Below are 25,996 nucleotides of genomic sequence, written 5' to 3' on the forward strand. Positions count from 1 at the left end.
GGTATAAAGGTGGTAGAACCCTATGTGGTTCGACTACGGCGGCACCACCTATTTCTGCCTCATAACAGCAGTGTTAGACGCTGCTGTGTTCTGTTTTGAAGGGTGTGGTTAGGAAGACATAATTTTCCGAGGCGTTCCAGCTTAGTCCTCAGGGGTAGCGGCCCATCTGTGGCCGACCTCAGGTAGGAATATCTAATCCTGTCTGGGGTTGATTACAGATGTCCATTGGCGGCAGTAGCCACTTACCATTAGCTAGACTGCATGCTCGTCTGCTATTCCTATAGGTATTTTTTAAAAAAAGAGTCAAACACGGCACGTGACAAAATAATATTTTTTATCTAATTTAATTTTAAGAAAACTTTGTTACAACTCTCGCGGCGTCATGAAGTACGCCTCAGTATTCCCAGTACTCTCCTCCAGTAATGCCCAGTAACGGAACTTATGTGACGCATACATAAATTAGTAGACGCATACAAAAGAAATGGTAATAAATTTCGCTTGGCGCCACAAACCGGCGCCTTTAACAGCTAGACCTCGGAAAAGTACGAAGAATTGCATCCAATCGTGACATCAACATCTCAACAACTCGTTTGCATAGTTTTGCAAGAACGCGCCGAAAAGAAATAAATATGGGCGAGAATGGCGCGCGAACTCAGTTCAAGTCAGCTGTTCCACGCGCCGCCATTGCTGCTGTTCGGATACGCGTATCTGCATTCGTAAAATAAAAAAAGTAAATAAAAATTAAGTGTGTTAAAAGTGATAATATAATAATGTTGAATATACTCGCATTAATTTCAATAATAAGTTTTGTGGTCGGAGAGAACGCATTGCGTAAGTACATTTTGTTTTTAGTGAATGTTCGTATGGAGTAATGTTTGCGAAAATTCGATCTTTACCAGTGTTAAGGTTTTACGCACTTTTCAATGACCTGCTAAGGTGTTTCGGAATACCTACCTTATGTTTCTTAATGAGAGTAAAGTAGAGTAGACAGACCTTTGTGGTCATATGGCATAACCAGTAAACCAGTAATTTGAAATTAAAATTCGTATTATTTATTTGACGGTAACAATAAAAAATATTAAAACAAATAGTAATTTTAAGTAAATCCTCTATTGTTTTTGAAACGGAACGTAAACGTTTTTTCTTATTTTTTTTCTATTAGCTAATTTTCTTGGCTGAATCAATATGGATGTAACTTGCCAGAAGGAATGTGCAACATCTTAAATAAGATTCCTCATTTCAAAATGCAGCTTTAAAACTATTTTCCAAAATATTTTTCAATCATAATTGTTATTGATTTTTGGGTTTGAAGTAAATAAGCATTGATACTATTGTAACTAACTATAAATAGAAGGAAGTTATATATTAATATAGTTACAGCTATATTATTAACACAGAGAACAATAAGTAACATCGGGCGTGGTCGGGAGTTGGATGGGTGACCTCTACCGGTGAAATTGGATACGTATAAATTCTTAGAGCAGCTTCTATAAAATCTAAAGCAACCGAGCTAGATTTATTAGTCAAGTCTAGATTTATTAGTATGCGTGGTGTAACATTATAAGCCAAACGTAACGCATTATACTACTATTGGTTGTAATCAGCGTATTTAGTTACAAAATGCGTTCGACACGCAATGTTTATATAATACTGCATAGAAGTATCGATACTCTATACTGTTTGCTAAAATATACAATAAGAATTTAGATGCTTCTTTTATGAATACTCAATCCATCCAAAGTAATGCTACCAGACATCAACATTTGATTACTTCATACTAGAAACTGTCATAGTTCTATCGTTAGTAGGCTAATGTTGGATAGATTAAGTATTAATAACGGACTTTAGCCACCTAGTAAATTTTTTATTACACTACTAGCTGGCCCGGCAAACTTTGTACCGTCTCAAAATCTATTTATCAAATATATTTCATATAAAATATAGTCTATGTTACTCGTGGACAATGTAGCTTTCGAATGGTGAAGGAATTTTTAAAATCGGCCCAGTAGTTTTTGAGCCTATTCATTACAACCAAACAAACAAACAAAGTTTTCCTCTTTATAATATTAGTGTAGATAAATAGATACAAATAAAGTTAGAGTAAGAAATGTGTTGTTTGTTCTCATCCTAAGTTTCCAGAATCAAAGTTTACATATAGCTTGAAGGTAGTAGAATCCTTTATGATAAGACTCTGGAGACACCGCCGCCACACCTATTTCCAATAATAGCGGTATTAAATGCTGCTATGTTTTTTTTAAAGGGTGTGGAAAGGAAACAAACATACTTATCCGAGACGTTCGAACTTAGTGTTCAGGGGCAGCTACGCTATAACCGACCTCAGATAGCTCTAATCTTATCTGGGGTTGATTACAGATATCCATGGGCGGCAGTGAGTACTTACCATGAAGTAGACTGCATGGTCGTCTTATACTCATTTATTTAAAAAAAAGGAAAAATAAAAGATTTTAGACTAAGCTTTAGCTAAACTGCAACATTTTGCAATCCGTAACTAAATCTGCATACCTACATATTTATGCACTAGATTTTGAGAAAGCGTGACGAATTGTCTAAATATTTATGTCTTCATTACGTAATAGTTATACTAATAGAGCTATAACACAATTATCTTATAATTAACTTCCGCGAAACGATTATGCAGTATTAGATCTCAATTAGAATGTGATTTAATCAAATTAGTGTGAGTTTCGGTATGCCGTCTCATTTTTTCGTTATCATACTTATTAATATTCCATAGTTCGGAATTTCTCAGAATAAGAAGAGTCTAAGGCATAATTCACATAATCTGCATAAGGCATAATTCACATGCTTACCAAGTACGTAGTAATTGATGTCTACTATTCCGATACTTTTTAAAGCCCTAACACAAACTAAAGATTGTGTATCAGGCGATCAGGGCCGAATCTGAGTGAAGCAGGCGAGGCAACTATCCCGGGGCTTCACAAGAGAGGAGGCACCGTAATGTAAATTACAAAAATATCCCAATTTCAACGGGTCCATTTTTTGTTCGGAAAATAATATAATTAACGGCCTCTCTCGTTACAGGATTTCCGGAACTCCAAATCCGGCCCTGTGGGCGATAGTTTATTCGGGCCTTTATTATTATTTATGAAAATTGGCCGACACCAAAATGTTACAATGCATACTTCCTCATATTGACTAAAGAGTTCACCAAACTATCGCCCGATAAAATGTAGTGTGCTAATGCACTTAGAAAGGCTTCAGAGACGTTAAAGTTCAAATACCTCTGAGACCTTTCTTTTTGAGTACTGTCAGGTTTATTCACGATGTTTTCCTGCATCGTTTAAGCGTTGGCTAATTAGTTTTGCGCGTAACATAAACATTAGGAGATGCACATTTGCGGCTTGCGCCCTAAATATTAAATTTATCGTTTAAATGCTTGCATGAGCGAGCATGGAACTCTGCAGGTCAATAAAAAAGCTGTCGAACTAATTACATATAATTTTTGATACAAAAATAAAATATAAGTATTAAAAATGAATTACTAACCTAACCTAACCTAAGCTACATATAATCATTTAGACAAAATAAAATATAAATAATAAAAATGCATTAGCGTTTTATTTCATTTATGTAAATTACATAACCTGTAAATGGTTTTCTAACTAGAATAGCTTACGTAATTTCTAGATTTTGTATATTGTTAATTTAATTTGAAATGCACTTATTTTAGACTACAGAGGTCCATTTAGTTTATAATCAGCACACTTAAGACTATGCCATAAAACTATTTAGTACATCATGCATTTATCTACGGAGCACCTTGTTGTATTGCGTCGGCAGTAAACTTTTATCTTTTCTTCTGAAGGTGGTAGAACCCTCTGTGGTTAAACTAAGGCGGCAGCACCGCTACACCTATTTCTGTCTAATAACAGCAGGGTTAAGCACTGCTGGAATCAGGTTTGGAAGGCGTGGTAAGAGAGACATACTTTTCCGAGGCATTCCAGCATAGTCCTCAGGGATAGCGGTGCATATATGGCCGACCTCAGGTGGGAATCTAAACTTATCAGGCGTTGAATATAGTTGTTTGTGGGCAGTGGGCTACAGTTGCCTTACCATTAGGTGCACTACATAGGTACGTCTGCTACTAGGAGTAGCAGATATAAAAAAAATCAAAACACGTATCTATTAAGTCATGGTGATGTCCGCCACTTTTCTTTTTTTCTTTACGAGGGGAAACCTTCAAAAGGTACCCTATACCGTGAGAGCGACACGAGTTTATGTGGGATTCTTACCGCACTAAAACCCCCCCGGTGGCCGTCCTCGGCGCTGCGTAGAGGACTCCGGGATCTCCAAAGGAACGCAACCGGAGTCCTCTTAGCGCGTTGCCCCGTCGGGCTCCGCCCAGGTGAGCGTGGTGCTCGCCACTCCGTTTAATGTGCACGACGGTATGCGACCTCACATACCGCCGTCCTTCCCGGGTTCGCTGGCCGGGCGGTTCGAGCTCCCACTCTCGCCACCCGCAACCCCGGAAGCCTTTTAGTCGCCTCTTACGACAGGCAGGGGATACCGTAGCCCTATTCTAGTCCCGGAACTACAGGGACGATGTCCGCCACTTGGGTCATCAAAACCATGAAATAAACACGCTTAAATCAACCTTGTTCTTCACCTATATAACTGGCGATTAAGTGCCATTTTTCTAATTAAATTAAGGTCGAAACAATAAGCTATGAAGGTCGGTAGAGACAATAGAATTTAAACGTCTACAATGCATCGATTTACATTCGGACATGTGTCTATAGTAAGGACGACTATTGACTTGTACATAAGTATGAGGTACATTTAATACTATATGAGTATACATATAGCCAGTAACGTAGTGGTTGATCGGCGTCTCAAACAGAGGTCCGAGATCCAAATCCCAAGCACGCTTTGCCTTTTCAAAGAGCGTATTATAAATTAACTAGCTGACCCGGACGTTGCGTTGCCATATATTAAAAAAATGTTAAGGGTGAACAACCCTTATCACTTAGGGGTATGAAAAATAGATAGCCGATTCTCAGACCTACTGAATATGCCTATAAAATTTGGTGAAAATCAGTGAATCCGTTTCGGAGGAGTACGGTGTCTAACAGTGTAACAAGAGAATTTTATATAATACTATAGAAATATACATATAGCGAGTAACCTAGTGGTTGATCGGCGTCTTAAACGGAGGTCTGAGATTCGAATCCCGAGCACGAACCTTTGATTTTTCCACGAGCGCATTATAAATTAATTATCACTTTGAAGGTGGTAGAAACCTTTGTGGTTCGACTCCGGCAGCACCACCGCCACACCTATTTCTGCCTTGTAACAGCAGTGTTAAACGATGCTGTATTCTGGTTTGAAGGAATACTTTTTCGAGGCGTTCCAGCTTAGTCCTCAGGGGTAGCCTCTGAGCATCTGAGCCGACCTCAGGTAGAAATATCTAAACCTAACTGGAGTTGATTACAGATATGCATGGGCGACAGTAGACACTTAGCATCAAGTGGACTTCATGCTCGCCTGCTATAATATTATAAAAATAAACTTGCTTTAACGTTAAACCAAAGTGGGGAAATATACGCCTAAGAATAAAAAAAGTTCTCACATTTTCGTGAAATCTATCGATTCGCCCTTGCCCAGCACGGTGGATCCTTAACCTTCTCAAAGAAGACCGGTCTCTAGCTGTAGCACAATAATGAGTAGACGACAAATAGGTATTGTTTATAAATAAACGCTAATGTTTAATGTTAATGAAGACTCGCGCGGAAGTTCCGGGTTTGTTTCTAGGGCAGGCTATATAAATTATTTAAGAATTCTCTCCGAGCCCTACTATACAGGTAATTTAGTGTAAGTTAAGTTTAAAATGTGTTATTTATCTGTATTAATTAAGAATTCCCAGTGTTAAATAGATTTATATGCAATTTAACCACTTAAATGTTAGTGACATTTAGATATTTCGAAGGTAAATATTACTAAATAGTAAATAAACATATTTAACTAAAAATGTTAAGAAATTACTTAAACAATCAATTAAAATAAATTAATAACTTTAATTTAAGAAGATTTAATAAAAAAAAATCCGCATACTAAAACGTGAGTAAAAGTATAGAAATATTCGATGTGAGTAACCACGCCAGTATCATCATTTTACATACAGAACAAAAATAATAAAGACGTAGCCACTTGTAAGATATACCTAATATATCATATTATGATTACCGGTGTGCGAAGTGTTCATGTATATATTGTATATACACTTGCATTTAAATAAGTCATACAGGCTGTATCCAGTGTTAGGCATGAAGTACTTATTTGTCTCTACATTTTTGTATGTCAAAAGGTTCATGGGCAAGCATTAAGCGCGTCCAACGGGTATCGTAACAGTCAAAATAATATTTTTCTACATATTGTTTACAAAAATATTTTGTCTGCGACGGCACGTGTTTATCAAATTTTATTTATCTGACATACACTGCACAATCTATCACTCAAGTGCAAGTTTTGTTTTAAACAGTATCTTATACCTCTAAATGCAACGACATCAAACTGTAAAGGGGAAAACACTCTTAAATCCGTGTAGTATACAAATTGCGTGCGTCGCTGGAATTATGTGCATTCCCTGAATTAGGTGTGCACATTAGGACACACAGCTGTGCTACATTCCGAGGCGTCATCTACCTTTTTGGTCTGAGACTACTAGAACCTCAAGACGAGTCGTGATAGCATTTCTTTATTTCTTCGCGTTGCCTGAGTTGCCTCAATCCTCACATGCGTTGCACACGTTTGGGTAAGCGGCCTTGCTTTATGAGGCAATGATGTTGACGATGGAGATAGAAAGGATAGGTGTTTGTCTTTCAAATGTAATGTAATGTAATGTATTGTATTTGTTTCGATTGCTTGTTGTAAATGTCAGTTATAATGTTAAATTAAGAAGCTTGGAGATAGAAAGGATAGGTGTTTGTCTTTCAAATGTAATGTATTGTATTTGTTTAGATTGCTTGTTGTAAATGTCAGTTATTATTTTAAATTAAGAATTAAATATCGGAAATGTAATGTATTTATTTTGATTGGTGGTTGTAAATGTCAGTTGTTGTGTTTAAAATTAAGAAGTAAATATCGTTATGACCGGTCGAACGCAAGTACGAAGGATTAGTAAGAAATCTAAATGGAATGTTTTTGTAATTATTAATTTGTCGTAATTAATTGTTATTCTTTAAGTATATTACTTTAAGAATCTAGCTATATTCGCTTAGAGTTGGTTAAAAAGAAGCTTGCTAAGGAAATACTAAAGGAAGCTTAAAATTTTAATTATGCACTGATTAGATGTGATGCGTAGTAGATGCAATACTACCCATGAGGACTAAATTGGAACCCCTCGCACAAGTATACCTTACCACACCCTGTAAACCAGAACACAGCAGCGCTTAACACTGCAGCTATAAGACAGAAATAGGTGAGGCGAACCTACAAAAATCTGTAATTTGATTTTCTTTTCTCAAAATAGAAGTGTCGTTGCGTCCTAAATTTATTTTCCTCAAAAAACACATTAGGTTTTAGGTATAATGCCACTTATTCTCTAAAGTAATTTTGCAATTTTAACGTGACACAAATACCAAATGACCACTTATAAATAGATTAATATTCTAGCAATAGTAGAATTAAGATGTTACTGCATTTAAATTGCCTATTTCGAAATGTCTGATACCTTCTTTTGGCTATACTTAGAAATATGGTCGTCATTCAACCTTTTGAAGGTAGAACTCAATGTGAATTTTAAAATTCAATCTCTACATTTTTTAGGGTCCCGTAATAAAATGCTAAAAACCGATCTCTGTTACTAAGCCTCTGCTGTCTAACCGCATGTCACAGGTCTTTATCTCTTGAACCGTAAGAGATAGACACTTGAATTATTTACAGAGTATGTATAATGGTGTCCGCTATAACAACAAATACTACAATATAAATTTTCTTGTACTATCCCTACAAGAAAACGCTACTTTCGACGTGGTTTACGTATTGAACCGTAATAAGTAAACAGTTTAAAAAATTAAAATGTATTTACTTCTATAGCTTTTATGATAACGAATACTGAAAATGGAAATAAATGAAAATTTTGTCGTACGGAACCCTCCGTGTGTAGTTCGACTCACGTGCCAGTTGGTCAATTTATTAGTTTACTTATGCTATGAGAGATTAATAATTTTGCCCGCTAAAGAATAAAAACATTTGAAGCCTATCTGTTAGGTAATAAGTACTTATACAATTTAAATTAATTTGACGTAAATATTCAACAGACATCGTGAATTAGGTGGAGTTGGACAATTTCTGTGATTACATCAACTCGTGCGCAGTTAGGATAGGTCGCGGCATGTTCGGCTGTTGTTCTAAAACTATGCCCACAATCTATCATTCTGTCCCACTGCTGGGCACGGATCGCCTATCAGAGTGTAAAGGCATGATAAAATTTACACACTACAGTACCCTTACCATTATTTTTTACGTTTTGACAAATAAGACTGTTTTGGTATTTGTTTACGTATTGGCCAAACAATTTTCAAGTTCTGACACAATCCGCTTGGGGCGCTGATTAGAAATAGTATGGGCAAATACGTAAATAAATACCAAATCAGTCATATTTGTCAAAACGTAAAATCTCATGGTAAGGGTACTGATGTCATATATCTAGGTTTCTTCACAAGTTTTTTTCTTTCGTTGTTAAATCAAATATGTCAGTTTTTATGGTGGTAGAACGTATGGTTTAACTTCGGCGACACTACCGCCATTACCTATTTCTGCCTAATAAATAACATCGTTTGCTACTGCTATATTGGAAAAATTTCGAAAAATCAAGTGTCTATGATTCCGCATTCTCAATGTAAGACCTCGAATCTCAAAGTAAGCTACTTCAAATTTCTCATATAAAATAGTGTGCACGCGGCCTTACCCAGCTCTTACATAACTGTAACGCTTCCTACAATTTTAAGTAACCGGAGAAAAGTAATGGTTAAGATTACTTTCATTACTTTCCACTTGTAAGTGTTAATCATTGTTAAGTAACTCTTATGTAATCATTAATTACCAAACGAGTATATAGTTAAGTGATTAGACAGTGATAGCCTAGTGCAGGGGTTCCCAATCTTTTGTAACCCGCGGCGCAGTTACAAGTTTAATATTCTTTCACGGCGCCCTGTGCCCTGTCCTAGCTATTTGAAGAAGACAGTCGAAAGAAATAGGTAACTACAATAATACTAGTTACCTTAGGTTGATCGAAACGAAATTTAAAACACCACAATATGAAATTGTACAATACGTTATTATAAAATAATTTAAACGGAAAACAAGAAGAAAGACTTGAGGATAACAAAAATTAAATACGATATGTATTCAGTCAAATCAATGTCGTGAGCTAAGTGATCTCCGCGCAGTTTTTCAAAGCGGGGAATATCACTTGACACTGCTATTCTCATTTCTTGCTCCACATTGATCCGATATTTGTTCTTTATCACAGCTACAGCTGAAAACCCAGCTTCACATAGATATGATGTTGCAAACGGAATGAAATTTTTTAATGCTTTGGATGTTAAATTTGGATATTCATTTTGAATCGATGACCAAAACGCCAATATCTGTGGTGTCCAATGATTAGAGGATCGACTCACGGCGCCCCTCTTTACTTTCTACGGCGCACCAGGGCGCCGCGGCGCACACTTTGGGAACCCCTGGCCTAGTGGTTAAGAAACTCAGCCTCTCGATCGAGGGGTCCGAGGTTCAAATACCAGGCACGCACCTCTAATTTTTCAAAGTTATGTGCGTATTAGAAATCAATTATCATTTGCTAAACGGTGAAGGAAAACATCGTGAGGAAACCTGCATACCTGAGAGATTTATAAAAAAAAATCTCAAAGGTATGTGAAGTCTACCAATACGCACTTGGCCAGCGAGGTAGACTATGGCCTAATCCTTCTCATTATGAGAGGAGACCTGAGCCCAGCAGTGGGACTGTAATAGGTTGCTGATTATGATATGTAGTTAAGTGATCACTGTCGTTCATAGACACCGCACCACCTCCAGATAGTTTTCAAGGTGGTAGAACACTCTGTGGATCAACGGCGGCATGACCGCCACACTTATTTCTGCCTAATAACAGCAGTGTTAAGCGCTGCTGTGTTCTGGTTTAAAGGGTGTGGTAAATAAGACATATTTTTCCGAGGCGTTCAAGCGTCGTCCTCGGGAGTAGCGGCGCATCTGTGGCCGACCTCAGGTAGGAAAATAACTTTATCTGGGGTTGTTTATAAATGTCTACGGGCGGCAGTAGCCACCTACTATCAGGTGGACAACATGTTCGTCTGCTATTCCGATGTTATAAACGAAGACAAAAAAAAGAGTTCACATAAAAATAGGGCTGCTTATGCTACTTAAGCCAAGAACTCTAGGATCCTTGCACAAAAATCTTACGGGCACGGAAAACCTCGTTAATAGATAAAGGCTGTTAGGGTCGTAATAATCTCTGCGTCGTCGCAATTTCTGTATGTATTCAGTAGACAATGATCACAGACGTGCGTTGCGTAAAATGCTCCTCAACGTAACGACAGGTTTACACTCTCGTTGAATTTGTTTGACTAACGGCCCTAGCAAAGTGACAATTTTTAGGAGCGGCGATTCTTTACGATCGGTGTGCCTGTGGCAGCTAAAAGTGGCTCGTCTGGGAAGACCCTGAGTTAAAAATTTGTATATGCCGTTGAGAATTGCATTTAAATTGTAATGACAAATGTTATTCTTATTGCCAGATTGTTTTCTCATTTCGTTATTAAATAATACGTACAATTCAATTTATAAGCGTGGATTTATTAAAATGCTCTTAAACAGCTATGTCTTAAATATGTATTATGAAAGAGTATTTTTATGATACTCTCTTATTAGTATAAAACACTTAGAAAAATATTGATTTAATTAATTTTAAATTACACACACTAAACCCAATTTCTAAACTAAAAACACTGAATATAACACTAAAAACACTAAATCAATAACCAGTAACTATTACTACAAAAAACGCATGCATTACACACACGTTCGCAATCGCGCACGGATTACGAGAGTGTGTTATCACCACCAAGATGTTAACAGTCAAAATATCCAGCACAAGGTCGCCCGAGTTCAGTTATTGCATTTCTTAAGCCTTTTGCAAAACAAACAAGATATAGTTTGTTTACTTATCGTTTAGTTAAGTAATAAGAAAGGTTTATGGGTCTCGTTAATAACTTGTTTTAAAGGCGTTCTAGTATATTCTTCTATTAATAAGTTTTTTTTATAATATAAGAGTAACAGTCGAGCATGCAGTCCACCTAATGGTAAGTGGCTACTGCCGCCCATGGACATCTGTAATCAACCCCAGATAGGGTTAGTTACTCAGCACTAATGACTAAAAGTTAGTATTTACTCTTAAAAAATATGTTTGCATGCATACGCTATAGACTATAGGCATATTTATAGATTTGAGAGCAGCTTTATGTCATCCACAGGCTTAATCTTGTAATCTTTACAATATATAACCGCAATGCAGCGTTTTGAATAATATTCAAGAATATTCATATTTATTCAACGAGAGTGTGCATCCACCATGCGAGATGTCAACTGCAATTCGGACATTTGGTACAAGGTTGCGTTACACTCGACAGGTACCATCGTCACATCAATTTATGTCAGTGATATCAGAATTTAATTTATATCTTGATACTTGGAATAAAACTACACAATAAAGTCTCTGATTTAAATAATTGGACAATACGAGTCGAACTGTACACGGAGGGTTCCGTATCGATTTCTTTTATTTTTTTTTATTTTATATATTTGTTAATCATGTTAGTAGTGCAATATCGACCCCGTAGCGGTCACCACAACGTTCTCACGCACTGAGGGTCCCGGGTTCCATTCCCGGACAGACGAATAACTAATAGCTAAATTTAGATTTCTGTTCTGGGTCTGGGTGTTTGTGTATTCATTTTTTTTTTGTGAATGTTTTACAGTAAGTATCGTAGTCGTTTTGTAGTATTTATTTTTATAGCGGTTATAGTAATATACACATTGTAAAAAATCAAGTATATGTTGTACCTGTCTATTACAGTCCAAGAGATAGAGCCCTATGACAGACAGACAGACGGACAAACAGCGGAGAATTAATAATAGTCTCCCTATCTTTATAGAATCCTAAACAAAACAATTTCATTTCAAATACCCGCAAACCTGCCTTAATAAACAAACATTACAAAATTAAATCAAGGATAGTCCGCGCCAAACTGCTAGTCCGCTCTGATGTTGTTGCGAGCAGGTGTAGTCATACAATTCGCTATGACGACGCGATTCATTTCTCTATTCAGAGCGGACTAGCAGTTTTACGCGCACTATAGGTACCTACCTTGATAGTTGTAGTTGCTCAATCGCTGTCTTTGACTTACCTCAAAAACAATCAATCAGTATGTCCAAAGCATTGCCCTTTGTCCTCGTGTCACATAATAAGCGGTGGTGTGAATCACTCTATAATTAAAACGTTAGACACTTGTCTTACTCTAGGCTTTAAGCTACAAGCGAGTGAAATTCAAAACGTTTAGTTAAGAGGGAATATGATAAAACTTTGTAGCAGCGGTCGCCATTCCCATAATATACGTAGAGGGTTCCGGATTCGATTCCAGGTCAGGCACATGTAAATGATGAATCTAGAGTTCGGTTTTGTATTAGGGTATGATGGATATTCATGTGAGACTATGAGTAGCGAAGTTGTCCTTTAAAAAATATTTTTGGCATAAACCGATTATGTTAGCTTTTTCAACAATAAATAATAGCATCTAATAAATAGTTTTTATTCTTAACAATCTTCATATATTATTTAATCAACTTTGTAATAATATACAATGAACAAAACTATATATCTAGATATATTTACAATTATAGTTACTATATATATGAAATTGTATGTAATAAAATAAACTATAAACTAAAAAGGACTTATTTACAAAATATACAAGAAAACTATAAATAAAATAAGCCATCTAAAATTGCCGTGTGAGGCATGGTTCCCAAAACGCTGGCGGCGTTTCCTTGCTGCACGGCAAGACTCAATCTTTGTGCAAAATAGCCGCCAGCTTTTTGGTCACCGGAAGCAGTGACAAGTTTGGTCGACATATCTGACATGAATTTTTTCATGTCAGATGACCATGGACCCATTGTCTCTATAGCAAGCGCCGTAAATAAGTAATTGTCTAATAAATTACTATATTTACGACGCTTGATAGTCTGGGCATGGTCGGCTGCGGCCCCCGCTTTCACTGAAGTATAAGCTAGGTGAGAGGGGGCTAAAGTATCAACGCATGTTGCGTCCCATATCAAGGGTCGTCCGAGACTCCATGGAACTAGAGTGATTCCATCAGGTCTCTTGCCATCGTCTCTAAAAAGACCTGGGGGTTCTAAAGTCGCTGGTATAGAGACGGTAGCAAGAGCCCGACGAATCAAACTGTTCAGAGTCCCGTGACGATATAGCCTGCCGGCACTCCTGATACAGGACAAGCCATGTCGACCCAACGTGTCCACCTCCTGCCCACACGGACAAAAATGAGACTCGCAAATCTTGGCACCGAGCCGGAGACCTATAGAAATGCGCAACGTTATAGGATCCAGCACGGTGCCAATATTGTTGGAAGGGAGCGCGTGTAGCCAATGTCCTGATTCACTTTGGGCAACAGCTAATAAACGGGCCCTATCAGAGTTGTCAGAACATCGTTCCAGAAGACAGGCAAAAACAGATTTAACAGCTGGTGTGTCCCAAACGGATTGCTTGGTTTTATCTGACATAGATATATCCTCAGCCGGAAAGCAACCACTCCAGGCCTCCTCAGCCTCTGGCATGTACGTCACCCGAACATCATCCAAATTAGAGTTTAATATATCTGAGATGAGGGCGATCGTACTATGACAAGAGGCCAAGAAAGCCGGAAGCGCCAAACTTTCCGTGGTGCGGACACCTATGCCACCAAACCTAACCGGAAGAGTTGCCTGCATCCAGGATCGATCATCAAATTTTAAATTTAGAATTTTGGATAAGCAATTTTGTAAAAGCGTATCTAATACATGAGTGACAGATGGGAATTTCCAAAAAGGACAACAACGTAGTAAATACAAGAATTTTGGTGCGAATAAGCAAAGGCGCAAAATGTACATAGCCATATGTGGTTTTAAATCAAAAAGTCGCTCCGAAATATTTTCAAAATTATGTAATTTTGAATTTACAATGGGTAAAAATGCATCATCAAATATTGGAGCACCTAGTAGTGTCAAATTTTCTTTAAATAAATAATAGCATAATTTTATCATAAGTTATAATAGCAAATACATGTAGCTATTTAATTATTGATCCCAAAATGCTTTACTACTTTTGTAAATACTATCTTCCACATTTACGCTCCATTGAAATTATTCGTTGAGCAATTACTTGTCTTGTACAAATATTTTTGACTGTAGTAAAAATATGCACAACCAAAAATAATTAAATATGTCTATTGTCTGTCTTATATTTACGCTCTCTCATAACTCGCCTATCGCCTGTAGGCTAACAGGAGGCTTATGAAAAACAAGCGTGATGCTAGGAAGTTATGCATCACATTCTTGGCAGCATAATTCGTTGCACACATTGTATTTGTGTATGCAAGTGAAGAAACTTATTTCTATGTAAATAAGCTTCTTTGTGTTGATATATGGTCAACATTATTTCTTATTTTTATAAGAATGAAGTAGGAAAACGTACAATCTACCGGGTTACTGCCGCCCATGGACATCTGTAATCAACCCCAGATGGGATTAGATATTCCTACCTGAGGACGGCCACAGATGCGCCGCTACCCCTGAGGACTAAGCTGGAACGCCTCGGAAAAGTATGTCTCCCTTACCACACCCTTCAAAACGGAACACAGCAGCGCTTAACACTGCCGTTATTAGGCAGAAATAGGAGTGGCGGTGGTGCCGCTGGAGTCGAACCGCAAAGGGTTCTACCACTTTCAACTTTAAACTTTAAAACTTTAAAGTAATTCAGACTTTAAACCTATTTACTCGTATTTCCCACTTCTAGGCAATATCTGCCTACAACTAAACGAGACCCGAATCATATTCGACCACCTTTAACTGTATATTACTAACTAAATTAATTTTTATTAGATCTTATTTTGATTAAAAGACATAAAAAATATGAGCTTTTAAATTCTTAAAATACATTTTTCTATTCTTTCTGAATTGTAATTTAATTAGCTTTATTTAATTTTTTACCTTTTTGAACTTGTTGACTACACTAATGGAAATATCTAGTAACAAACAAACCCATATTAAAATGAGCCAAATAGTATAAATGGAAATTTTTAGCGGTCGTCAACTTATTAAACTGTCCTTCAATATGTCGAAATATTCCATATATTCTATATTATTTATTACCTGATACCTCCAACGACCTTTTCTTCGCATATAAATAGATTTGAGGCTATTTTATATAAGAACAAGGTAATAGCAGAAATATTTCTATTTTACATTCATCATAATAACAAACAGCCTATGATAAAACGATTAATAACATATTTCTGTACCCTTACCATGAGTTTTTACGTTTTGACAAATATGACTGTTTTGGTATTTGCTTATGTATTGCCCATACAATTTCCAATCAGCGCCCCTAGCGGGTTGTATTAGAATTATCGTGTCAGTAACGTAACATTAAATGTCTAAATTGACAAAATGGCGCTTTATGTTTTGTCTCTCTTTTTTTGCGAACATGTGAGGCTGACAAAAAGACTTGAGCACTTATTGTTACGTTTACTCAGTCTACTGAAGTAAACGGAACAGAATAATGGATTGAGTAAACGTAACGTAAAATTGTGGGATGTTTTGAAAACTCATGGTAAGGGTACAGGTTTTGTTTTATCAAACGATTTTCCATGTTCTTATTTTGTTTTGTAGATATTGAAGACTTTTAATAACATTACTATTAATAATAATGAAAAAATATAAAAAAAATTGTACTTACTGTTGGATAATAGATGGTTAACCCCTTATTTAACTATTTTCAGCCACTATAAAACTTACCATAGGTTGGAACGTTTTGTGTGAAAGTAGTTTCATAACACTTCGAAACAAACTACATAGTATCAGCTTCTATATAAGACAACAAGCTCTTTTGTTTGATATGGCTCACACTACTTATTACCGCCTTTTTTTATTTCACCAAAATATTTACCATTCAGAATCCTGTTGTTTACGTTATACCATCATCTTTGAGCTACAGAAAAGTACATGCAGACTAAATTTCAACTTATTTGGTCCAACTCAAAGCAGTTTCGGAAAAAATCGATTGTAACAGACAGACGGTCAGACAGACGCACGCGATTTTTTTTTCTTTTTATAATATAGGAGTAGCAGACGAGCATGCAGTTCACCTGATGGTAAGTGGCTACCGCCCCCTGGACATCTGTAGTCAACCCCAGATAGAGTTAGATATTCCTACCTGAGGTCGGTGACATGCGCCGCTACCCCTGAGGACTAAGCTGGAACGCCTCGGAAAAGTATGTCTGCCACACCTGCTGTTATTAGGCAGAAATAATACCCCTAATAATGAGTAGATACTATAAGAGTTCCGTTGTTTTCGTACGGAACCCTAAAACATGGAGGTTCTTGCAAATATCAACACGACAACAATATAATCCCACAACACTTGTTCAATGCATGCACACTACTTTATGACCATAATTAAGCCATAAATCTCTGTCACCATAAAGTTATGGCATAATACAAACTGTACGTGACTCCTCGTAACTAGAAATCCTTGGAAATGATATAAAATGGTACCATAAGTGTCATGTAAGACCATACAGTGATCTTTAACACCATAAATGACCACATAAAAGATCTTAACAGGAAAATTTACACTAAAACACGATTGTCCTAAGACATTGTCTATTACAATGAAAATAAAATAAAATTGAAGTTTTAAATGTTAAATGACAGCTTTTTCACAGAATAGATACATATTATGAAGGTATATAAGGTACTTATAACAAAAAAAAATAAGTTATTTGTTTGTCTGTTTCTTCCGGCTTATCCGTAACGGCTGGACCGATTCCAACGAAACTTTCACTACGAGTTAACTTCTGTTCTACGGAGTAACTTAAGCTACTTAAAAGAAAGTCAGGGTTCGTCTCGAACCCATGAAATTTGCACTACTTAACGGGATTGAAACCGCAGGGCACAGCTCATGTAAAATATAATCTTTAAAACCGTCGATCTCTTACGATGATGCGTATAATTTCAGAAATTAAATATTCCAATTAAAAATATTGTTATCAAATTACATACAAAATAAAAGGTATATATAACAATAAACAACCCTCCCACTTTTTATTCCCCAAAGTTTTTAATAATAATATTATCGATTTACAAATTTCGTTGATGTCTTTTGTATGAAAGAAAATTAAAAGTATCATAACATTCTTATTTACGATTTATAAGTATTTCCTAATATTATTATTTATTTAATGTATGTGTAAGGTCAATACAAAATAGAAAATGTTACCACTGTGCGAAACAAATTACTCTTTAGTATTGCAGTGCTCATTATGAAATAAACGTTATTTTCTTTCTTTCTTTCTTTCATATTAGTAATAATTTTTCTTTTGTTACAGCGGACGACTTCATACGATGCCGGCAGAAAGACTCAAAATTGAACGAGTGTCTCAAAACAGCCGTTCCAGACGCTTTAAGAAAAATGACTAAAGGTAAGCTTAATTTATTTATTTATTTATTCATGATCACCAACATAATGTACACCAAATAAAAGCAACAATCATAAATACAGAGAAAAGAGGGAAGTGTCATTACAATTATAGGTGAAGACAGCATGCAAATACAGAAAGCGAGTAACATAGCTGTAGGAGCAATATGATCATAATTACTCTGTATTAAAAATCGAATATCACGAATTAAAATATAATTAATTATTTATATCAACACTATGCATCAACAGAACAATATGAAAAGAGAAGAATAAACATCGCTAAGAAAAATAAATTAAACTATAAATTATTAAAAATTCGTCAAGACATAAAAAACGAATTTAGTTAATTAAGTCAAATATTGAAAGTAGACGCATCCAGCACTGCGCGTTCCATTAAATATACATAAACAACTTTTTTGAGCAACATTTTTTGATATACTGTATCATGGAGCTGTATAAAAATACATAATTGGTCCACGAAATTTGGGTTTTTCTGATATACCTAAGAGTAGCAAAGGAGCATGCAGTCCACCTGATGGAAAGTAGCTGTAGTCATCATCAGAAATCATCCCCAAATAAGATTAGATTCCTTCTCGAGATCATTTATTTATTTATTTAAAAAATCATTGCTCATTGCTCTCATTAGGCAGAAATTGGTGTGATATTACATACTGATTTTTTTTATAATATAAGAGTTGCAGACGAGCATGCAGTCCACCTGATGGTAAGTGGCTACTGCCGCCCATGGACATCTGTAATTAACCCTAGATAGGATTAGATATTCCTACCTGAGGTCGGCCACAGATGCGCCGCTACCCCTGAGGACTAAGCTGGAACGCCTCGGCAAAGTCTGTCTCCCTTACCACACTCTTCAAACCGGAACACAGCAGCGCTTAACACTGCTGTTATTAGGTAGAAATAGGTGTGGCGGTGGTGCATACTGCATATAACATAAGTATAACAACATTACTCATGTTACCATGCATTGTCACCAAAACCAGACGTGTATGCAAAAAATCAGCTCAACTGGTTTAAAATACCGTTGCAAGATTTGACCCTCACATACATACTAACTAGCCAAGTCAAGCAAGTACCTATTATCTGTGACACAGCTAGACATTAGTCTATTATGAAATAGAGATGTAAATTCATCTTCTTTTGTTTCATCAGGTATCGAACCTAGAACTAAATATATAGATTAGGTGCACATATATTCAGATCTAGGTGGCGAATACTTGTTTTTTGATAAAGGGGAAACCTTTAAAAGGTACCCGACGTCGTGGGATCAATGACAGGTTATTTATGTAGGACTTTTACCGCACTAAACCTGCATCGTCATAGCATGAATTAATATCTAATATGCCCAAAATAATAACTGAAAAATCAGAGGTGCCTGGGATTTGAACCTGTGTTCCCAGATTAAGAGACTTTCAACCACTAGACTTTCAATGTTTCGCACACTATTCTATTAGCATAGTTCTATAATCAATATTTTATAGTACGAGCGTAGTATACAGGGTGAATATTATTTTAGTTTTTATCAAAATCAGCCTCGTAACTCCTTTCAGCATTTTTCGCTAATCTTGATGACTCATTTGTAAAATTCGCCCCAAATATCCTTATACTATTGTTACCATATAATATAAAATAAACAACAACAAACAAGTTATCTTTAGTATTCCTCTCTAGGAAATAAAGACGAATGGAAAGTCACAGGTCGATGAACACAGTTCAATATACCAAGAATCGTCTTCCGTATGTTCGAAGGCTGTACAGGTGTATTGACGTAAAACAGCCTTGTTTACGCGATGTAAAGGGTTCATTGGTGAAACGAGAATACAAGGATAATGGAAATAAAAGCTTCAATTTTATTGTAATTATATTTTTTATTATTGTTTACTTAATATTACGAACTTATTCAGTTGAATCCGAATGATATGAAAATATCATTTGTACATTAATATTGTCTATGGATAAAGGGTGTATAGGTACGCTTTCTACACTCACAGCCCCACACTAGGATTCCCTGTATCGTGGGTGCCATGGACACACACAGAGACAAATACACAAACACCCAGACCCAGAAACAGAAACCTAAATTCATCATTTAGATTTCTGTCTGGCCGGGGATCGAACCCGGGACCCTCTGCGCGTCAGACCGGTATGGTGACTGCTCCGCCACGCGGGTCGTCGAATAAAAGTATCTATACATACGTGTAGGTAGATAGGTATAGTCCGCGCCAAATTGCTAGTCCGCTCCGAATATAGAAACGAGTAGCGTCGCAATAGAAAATTGTAGATATTAGCGGGACGAATACAACGCGGATCCCCCCCCGGCAACCGTCCGCTGCCCGCTCTCGCCCTCGGGTACATAGCTGCGTTAGTGCGCCCTTACGTTACGGAGTATATGCTTACTAAACCTGCGCGCAACAACTTCAGAGCGGACTAGAAGTTTGGCACGGACTATATATTGTTCCCTCAAAAAACAGTTTCACATACACGCACCTGATAGCAATTGATCACTGCTGTATGCAAGTAATTCTAGCAATTTAAAGTCAGCCAATAGAATGTGAAGGAGACATACTTTTCCGAGGCATCCCAGCTTAGTCCTCAGGGGTAGAGGCCCATCTATGGCCGATCTTAGATCTAGTCTAGTCTTATCTGGGGTTGATTACTGATTACCATGGCCGCCATAAGCCACTTATCATTAGATAGACTGTTCGCTATTTCAAACTTATAAAAAAAATGTGTGTCGTTGTTTTTCCGAAATTACGGAGAAGTCTCGAGAAATATTGACTAAAGTAATATTTGTTTATCAATATTTATTATGAGCATAGAGAAGAGTATATCCATGCTCGTGCTAACAAATATTGAAATATAATATTTACTATTATACATAATAAAAACGCAAAAGGTTAATAAAACTTGTTATATTTCTGCCTAAGCAACAGTGTTAAGCGTTGCTATGTTCTGGTTAAAAGGGTAGGGTAAAAGAGATATACTTATCCGAGACATTTCAGCTTAATCCTCATGAGTAGCGGCGCATGTGCGACCGACCTCAGCTAGGAATCTTATCTTATCTAAGGTTAAGAAGTCCATGGGCGGCGGTAGCCACCATCAGTCAGACTGCATGCTCAGGTCTGGATTTAGGGGTCTAGAGGCCTTGGGGCAACAAAGGAGTGGAGGCCCCCTGGCCCCAAATTATTTTCCGAATAAAATGATCAATTTGTTTTTTATTTGTTTTTATTTTTTAAATATTTTATTGTGAAACGCAGGTAGATTTTTCTAGTATTCATGTTTGTACAAAGTACTGTAGATAAAGGTAAACAGCAAAAAAAAATAAAGGAAAAGATATTTTTTTTATTGTGTTTACTAGTCGGAATTAAAAAAAAAACTGCTACCCCTATATTAAAAAAGAAAACAATATAGATTCAAGGGTGTCAGTTACCATCAAGGATATAATGGGTATAATATAAAGGGTATAATATAACTTTTGGCTATATCACTAAGTATTTATCATAGTTTTTATAAAAATATCCTTTACTTCCAGGTATCCCAGACCTCTCAGTGCCACCGCTGGAGCCTCTCCGGGTCTCCGGGATGAACATCGAGTCCGGAGCCGGTCCTGTCACCATCACGCAGAATTACAGGAACATCCAGCTACATGGACTTACTGACTCCATACTTACTTCTTATAAGTAAGTTAATAGTTTTGAAGGAGGTAGAGAATGTACCCTCTGGGATTCGTCTCCAAAGGCACCACTGCCAGACCCATTTTTGCCTAATAACAGTATTGTTAAGTGCTGCTTTATTCCGGTTTGAAGGGTGTGGTAAGGAAGACATACTTGTACAAGGCATTTCAACTTAGCCGTCAGGGATAAGGATGCTCGATTGATATTTCTGTATAATAAATTGGCCAAGTGCGAGTCAAACTCTTACGCGGTGGGTTCCTTGCCATCAAATTTTCATTATTATTTTTTTAATATTTTGAAATTTTAATTTTTAAGAAACTTATTTTTAAAATATTCTTAGTTTCTTATTTGGCTATCATAATTATACAATTTCAAGTGTCAATCTACTACGGTTCAAGAGATAGAGCTCGGTGACAAACGAACAGACGGATAAATAGCCAAACAACGGAGGCTTAATAATACGGTTTTTGCCCTTTGTTTACGGAACGCTAAAAATAGCGATAGACCTCCTATTACACCGCCTTGCTTGTTAAGTTTAATTATACCCGGACGCAAGTCCGTAACACTATTGTTAAAATTGATGAAGATGGTAGAACCCTTTGTGGTTCGACTCCGGCGGCACCACCGCCACACCTATTTCTACCTAATAATAGCAGCGCTGCTGTGTTCCGGTTTGAAGGGTGTGGTAAGGGAGACAGACTTTTCCGAGGCGTTCCAGCTTAGTCCTCAGGGGTAGGCGCATCTGTGGCCGACCTCAGGTAGGAATATCTAATCCTATCTGGGGTTGATTACAGATGTCCATGGGTGGCAGTAGCCACTTACCATCAGGTGGGCTGCATGCTCGTCTGCTATTCTTATATTATAAAAAAAAATATCAAGAAGTTCTATTTTATTATTTATGCAATAGTCTTACGACTAACCTTTGCCCTGTTTAATGTTCAAAGTGCTAGATTTATTACTATTTGGATTGTTATATTTTATTACGTAGATTATAGATAATATTATAATCATAACATACTATTCAGTCAGAATAATAGTTAACTGTTAAATACTAATTAAAAGTTATAAACGTGTTTTCATCATTGCAATGTCTTAAATGTCAGTAAAATATTATAATAAATATATAGTATCCTTTTCTTTATAATAAACATATTAAAAAAAATAATTAACCTTTTTTAACTTCCAGGGCTGATCTCAAGCACCACCGCCTTCGTACAGACTCTCTAACACCCAAGATGGAGTTTGTAGCAGACTACGTTATGAAAGGGAGGATCCTCGTTCTACCAATTCAAGGAAAAGGCGTTGCGAACATCACTATGCGTATGTATAGTAGCGACATCTGTTGTACAGTAGCGACACTTACGATTTGAGCCATCTAGTGTCGCTATTTAGAGTTGTTTAAACGCCATCTGTTGGCGAGTAGCGGAACTACGTTAATATAATGTAACTTCACATGAATTATTTTTCTATTGTCATTATTTAACACATTTTGATGACGGAAAAATAAATTCCAACTGAAAAAGTGTACTAAATCCACATAAGTAGTCATCAACCAATTACTGTCCCACTGTTGGGCACGGGTCTTCTCTCAGAATGAGAAGTATTAGGAGATAGTCCACCGCACTGGTCAGGTGTGTTATTCACACAACCTTAGAGTTTTTTTATATAAATCTCACAGGTATGCAACGTTCCTCACGATGTTTTCCTTCACCGCTAAAGTTAAAGCACCGTTAAAACTAGTGATAATTATTTTTATGGTATAGAGGCGACAGTAACTGTTAGCGCGATCTATTGACGAGTAGTGGGATTTCATTAATACATTGTTGCTTAACATGAACAAAAATTTAAATTCCGTTGTATTTCGTATTTTTAACACATGGACGAGGGGACCTATTTTGCTAAAAAATAATATTTACCCATCAAGAATTTCGCTAAGATGGTGATTTCTTTTAACCAGTTTATTTATTTACCTTGATTTAAAAATCAGATAGTTTACATTTATTTATCTATGTATTTTCTGTTTTATAAATACGCAACGGCGATACGGTTGTTTAATTTCTTGCAGTCTTGTTATTTAAATGATTAATGTCAATGGTCAAAATTCTATCATCTGTACACATTTATCTATTGGTCTTTATTATTTCTTCTGATATACATTTTTTGTTATTTCCAGTAAACCTAGTAGTAAAACACGACCTAATCGGCGAACCAGTAGAACGAGATGGACAGACATACATGCACATGAAGGATTACAAAGTAAAGTTCATCCCACAGAGGGTTTTACTTCACTTCTCTAACTTATTCAACGGAGACAAGAGGCTGGGAGATCAGATGAACTTGTGAGTTTGTATTTTGTGATATTAAAATAATTAAGGTACTGTGCACCTGATGATAAGTTTTAATTAGCTCAGATGAAGGTCCATAATACACCATAATTGAGGCTGTTAGAACCAGTACCCTTACCATAAGTTTTCAAAACAACCCCACAATTTTACGCTACGTTTACTCAATCTATTATTCTATTCGTTTGCTTTAACAAACAAATACCAAAACAGTCATATTTGTCAAAACGTAAAAACTCATGGTAAGGGTACAGGTAGCCTAACTACAAAAAACGATTTACAATATGGAGAAAAGCAACAGTGTATAGTCCGCTCTGAAGTTGTTGCGAGGAGGTGTAGTCACATACAATTTGCTATGGCGACGCGATTCATTTCTATGTTCAGAGCGGTTTAGCAGTTTTATGTGCGCTATACAACATTGGTAAATTACGAAAATACAGATAGGTCAAAAATCATTTAAATCCAGTTAGGCCACTGGTTCTAGTAGCCTCAATTATGATTGAAACTTATCTGAGGACTACCACAGATAGCGGCTGGATAGATCCAGGGAAGAACTATACAAACCAACAACATTTCCGGAGACTGCATACTTATTACTTATATTGTTCCTTAAGGAAAGACCATTTTCTTACGCTATAAAATCCTTGAGCTAGATCATGCTCCCCCTAACAAAATTCAGGATCCCCTACAGATCAGAATTTTTCTATTATGGAGGACTTCTACTAACTGAAAAATATTTACAATTATAATTAAACTTACAGAAAATTAAAAATAATAAATCAAACTATAAATATAAAATAACTTATTTACAAAATTTACATATATACAAAAATGAAAAACAAAAATATAAAAATAAAAACACTATCATAAAAAATTTGTCACCATCACTGTCTTTGGGCAAGGTTCCCAAGACGCTGGCAGCATTTCCTCTCTGAATTGCTATACCAATTCTTTGAGCGAAATGTATCGAGGACTAAGTTGCATCATTGTCACTGGTTAACCATTTTTTAAACCTAAACTATTTTAAGAAACTTCCATTAGTAATGTAATAAATGTTATGAACTTTTTTACAGTCCTATCAACCAGCAAATACTTACATTGTTTTAGATTTATTATATCAATCACTTCTAACATTTATAAATATTCCTAAATTACAGGTTCCTCAACGAGAACTCAGACCTCGTCTTCAACGAGCTGAAGGAGTCTTACGAGAAGAGCCTGAGCTCCGTATTCCAAGACGTCACCAACAAGATATTCGACAAGGTCCCCATGAACAGAATCTTCCCTGAAGATTAAATTGTCAGGGCGGACTAAGGTCGGAAGCCGGGGTGGAATTGAATGGGGCCCTAGTGTATAAGTTATTTCACAGTTAGGTTAGGTTTTCACAAAATTATAAATGTGTCATAAAAATTTAAGGTGGTAGAACCCTTTGTGGTTTGACTCCGGCGGCACCACCGCCACACCTATTTCTACCTAATAACAGCAGTGTTAGGCGATGCTGTGTTCCGGTTTGAAGGGTGTGGTAAGGGAGACAGACTTTTCCGAGGCGTTCCATCTTAGTCCTCAGGGGTAGCGGCGCATCTGTGGCCGACCTCAGGTAGGAATATCTAATCCTATCTGGGGTTGATTACAGATGTTCGTGGGCGGCAGTAGCCACTTACCATCAGGTGGACTGCTACTCCTATATTATGAAAAAAAAAGAATTCACCGAAAAATACGTATGATTCCGGTGACCTTCTTTTTCGCTGATTTATACATTTCTTAGATTGTTTGATTCAACGACCTTTTTTAGCAATTGTATTTAGGCCCCCCAGGATTGAGGGCCTCTGGGCGGACCATCCCTTCCGCCCCTCCCCCCTTAATCCGCTAGAGATTGTGATATTTCTCAAATATAAGATCGGTTGAAGTTTAGTTCATAATTAGGAATTATGGGAAAGTGAAACAAGTTCTTTGGGAACTGTATTTATTAAATGCTTTAACTATTGTACTTTAGACTAAGTAAGGTACATAATTTTATAAGTAAATATTTTTAAGGATATTGAATTTTTATTTCCCGTCAGACCCTTTTTTTATTGTTGATTATAAATTTGTAATAACGCCATCTGTCGGTGTTTCCGTGTAAAATCATTGCGAACAAGAAATTTATAACAACGTCA

General features: G+C 36.6%; 1 protein-coding gene across 1 annotated transcript; it reads left to right on the forward strand.

Moving 5' to 3' along the window:
• The first annotated feature begins 649 nt into the window (after positions 1-649).
• LOC140746022 (protein takeout) lies at positions 650-25,876 on the forward strand. Its single transcript, XM_073078004.1, has 6 exons — positions 650-831; positions 17,715-17,807; positions 21,357-21,504; positions 22,685-22,818; positions 23,672-23,837; positions 24,998-25,876. Exons 1-6 carry the CDS (start codon positions 771-773, stop codon positions 25,134-25,136), a joined length of 741 nt encoding a protein of 246 aa, XP_072934105.1. The 5' UTR covers positions 650-770; the 3' UTR covers positions 25,137-25,876.
• The last annotated feature ends 120 nt before the right edge of the window (positions 25,877-25,996 follow it).

The sequence above is a fragment of the Epargyreus clarus genome, unplaced genomic scaffold (genome assembly GCF_041222505.1).
Source record: "Epargyreus clarus isolate Ecla_fem2 unplaced genomic scaffold, WU_Ecla_fem_2.2 ptg000012l, whole genome shotgun sequence".
Lineage (NCBI taxonomy): Eukaryota > Metazoa > Arthropoda > Insecta > Lepidoptera > Hesperiidae > Epargyreus > Epargyreus clarus.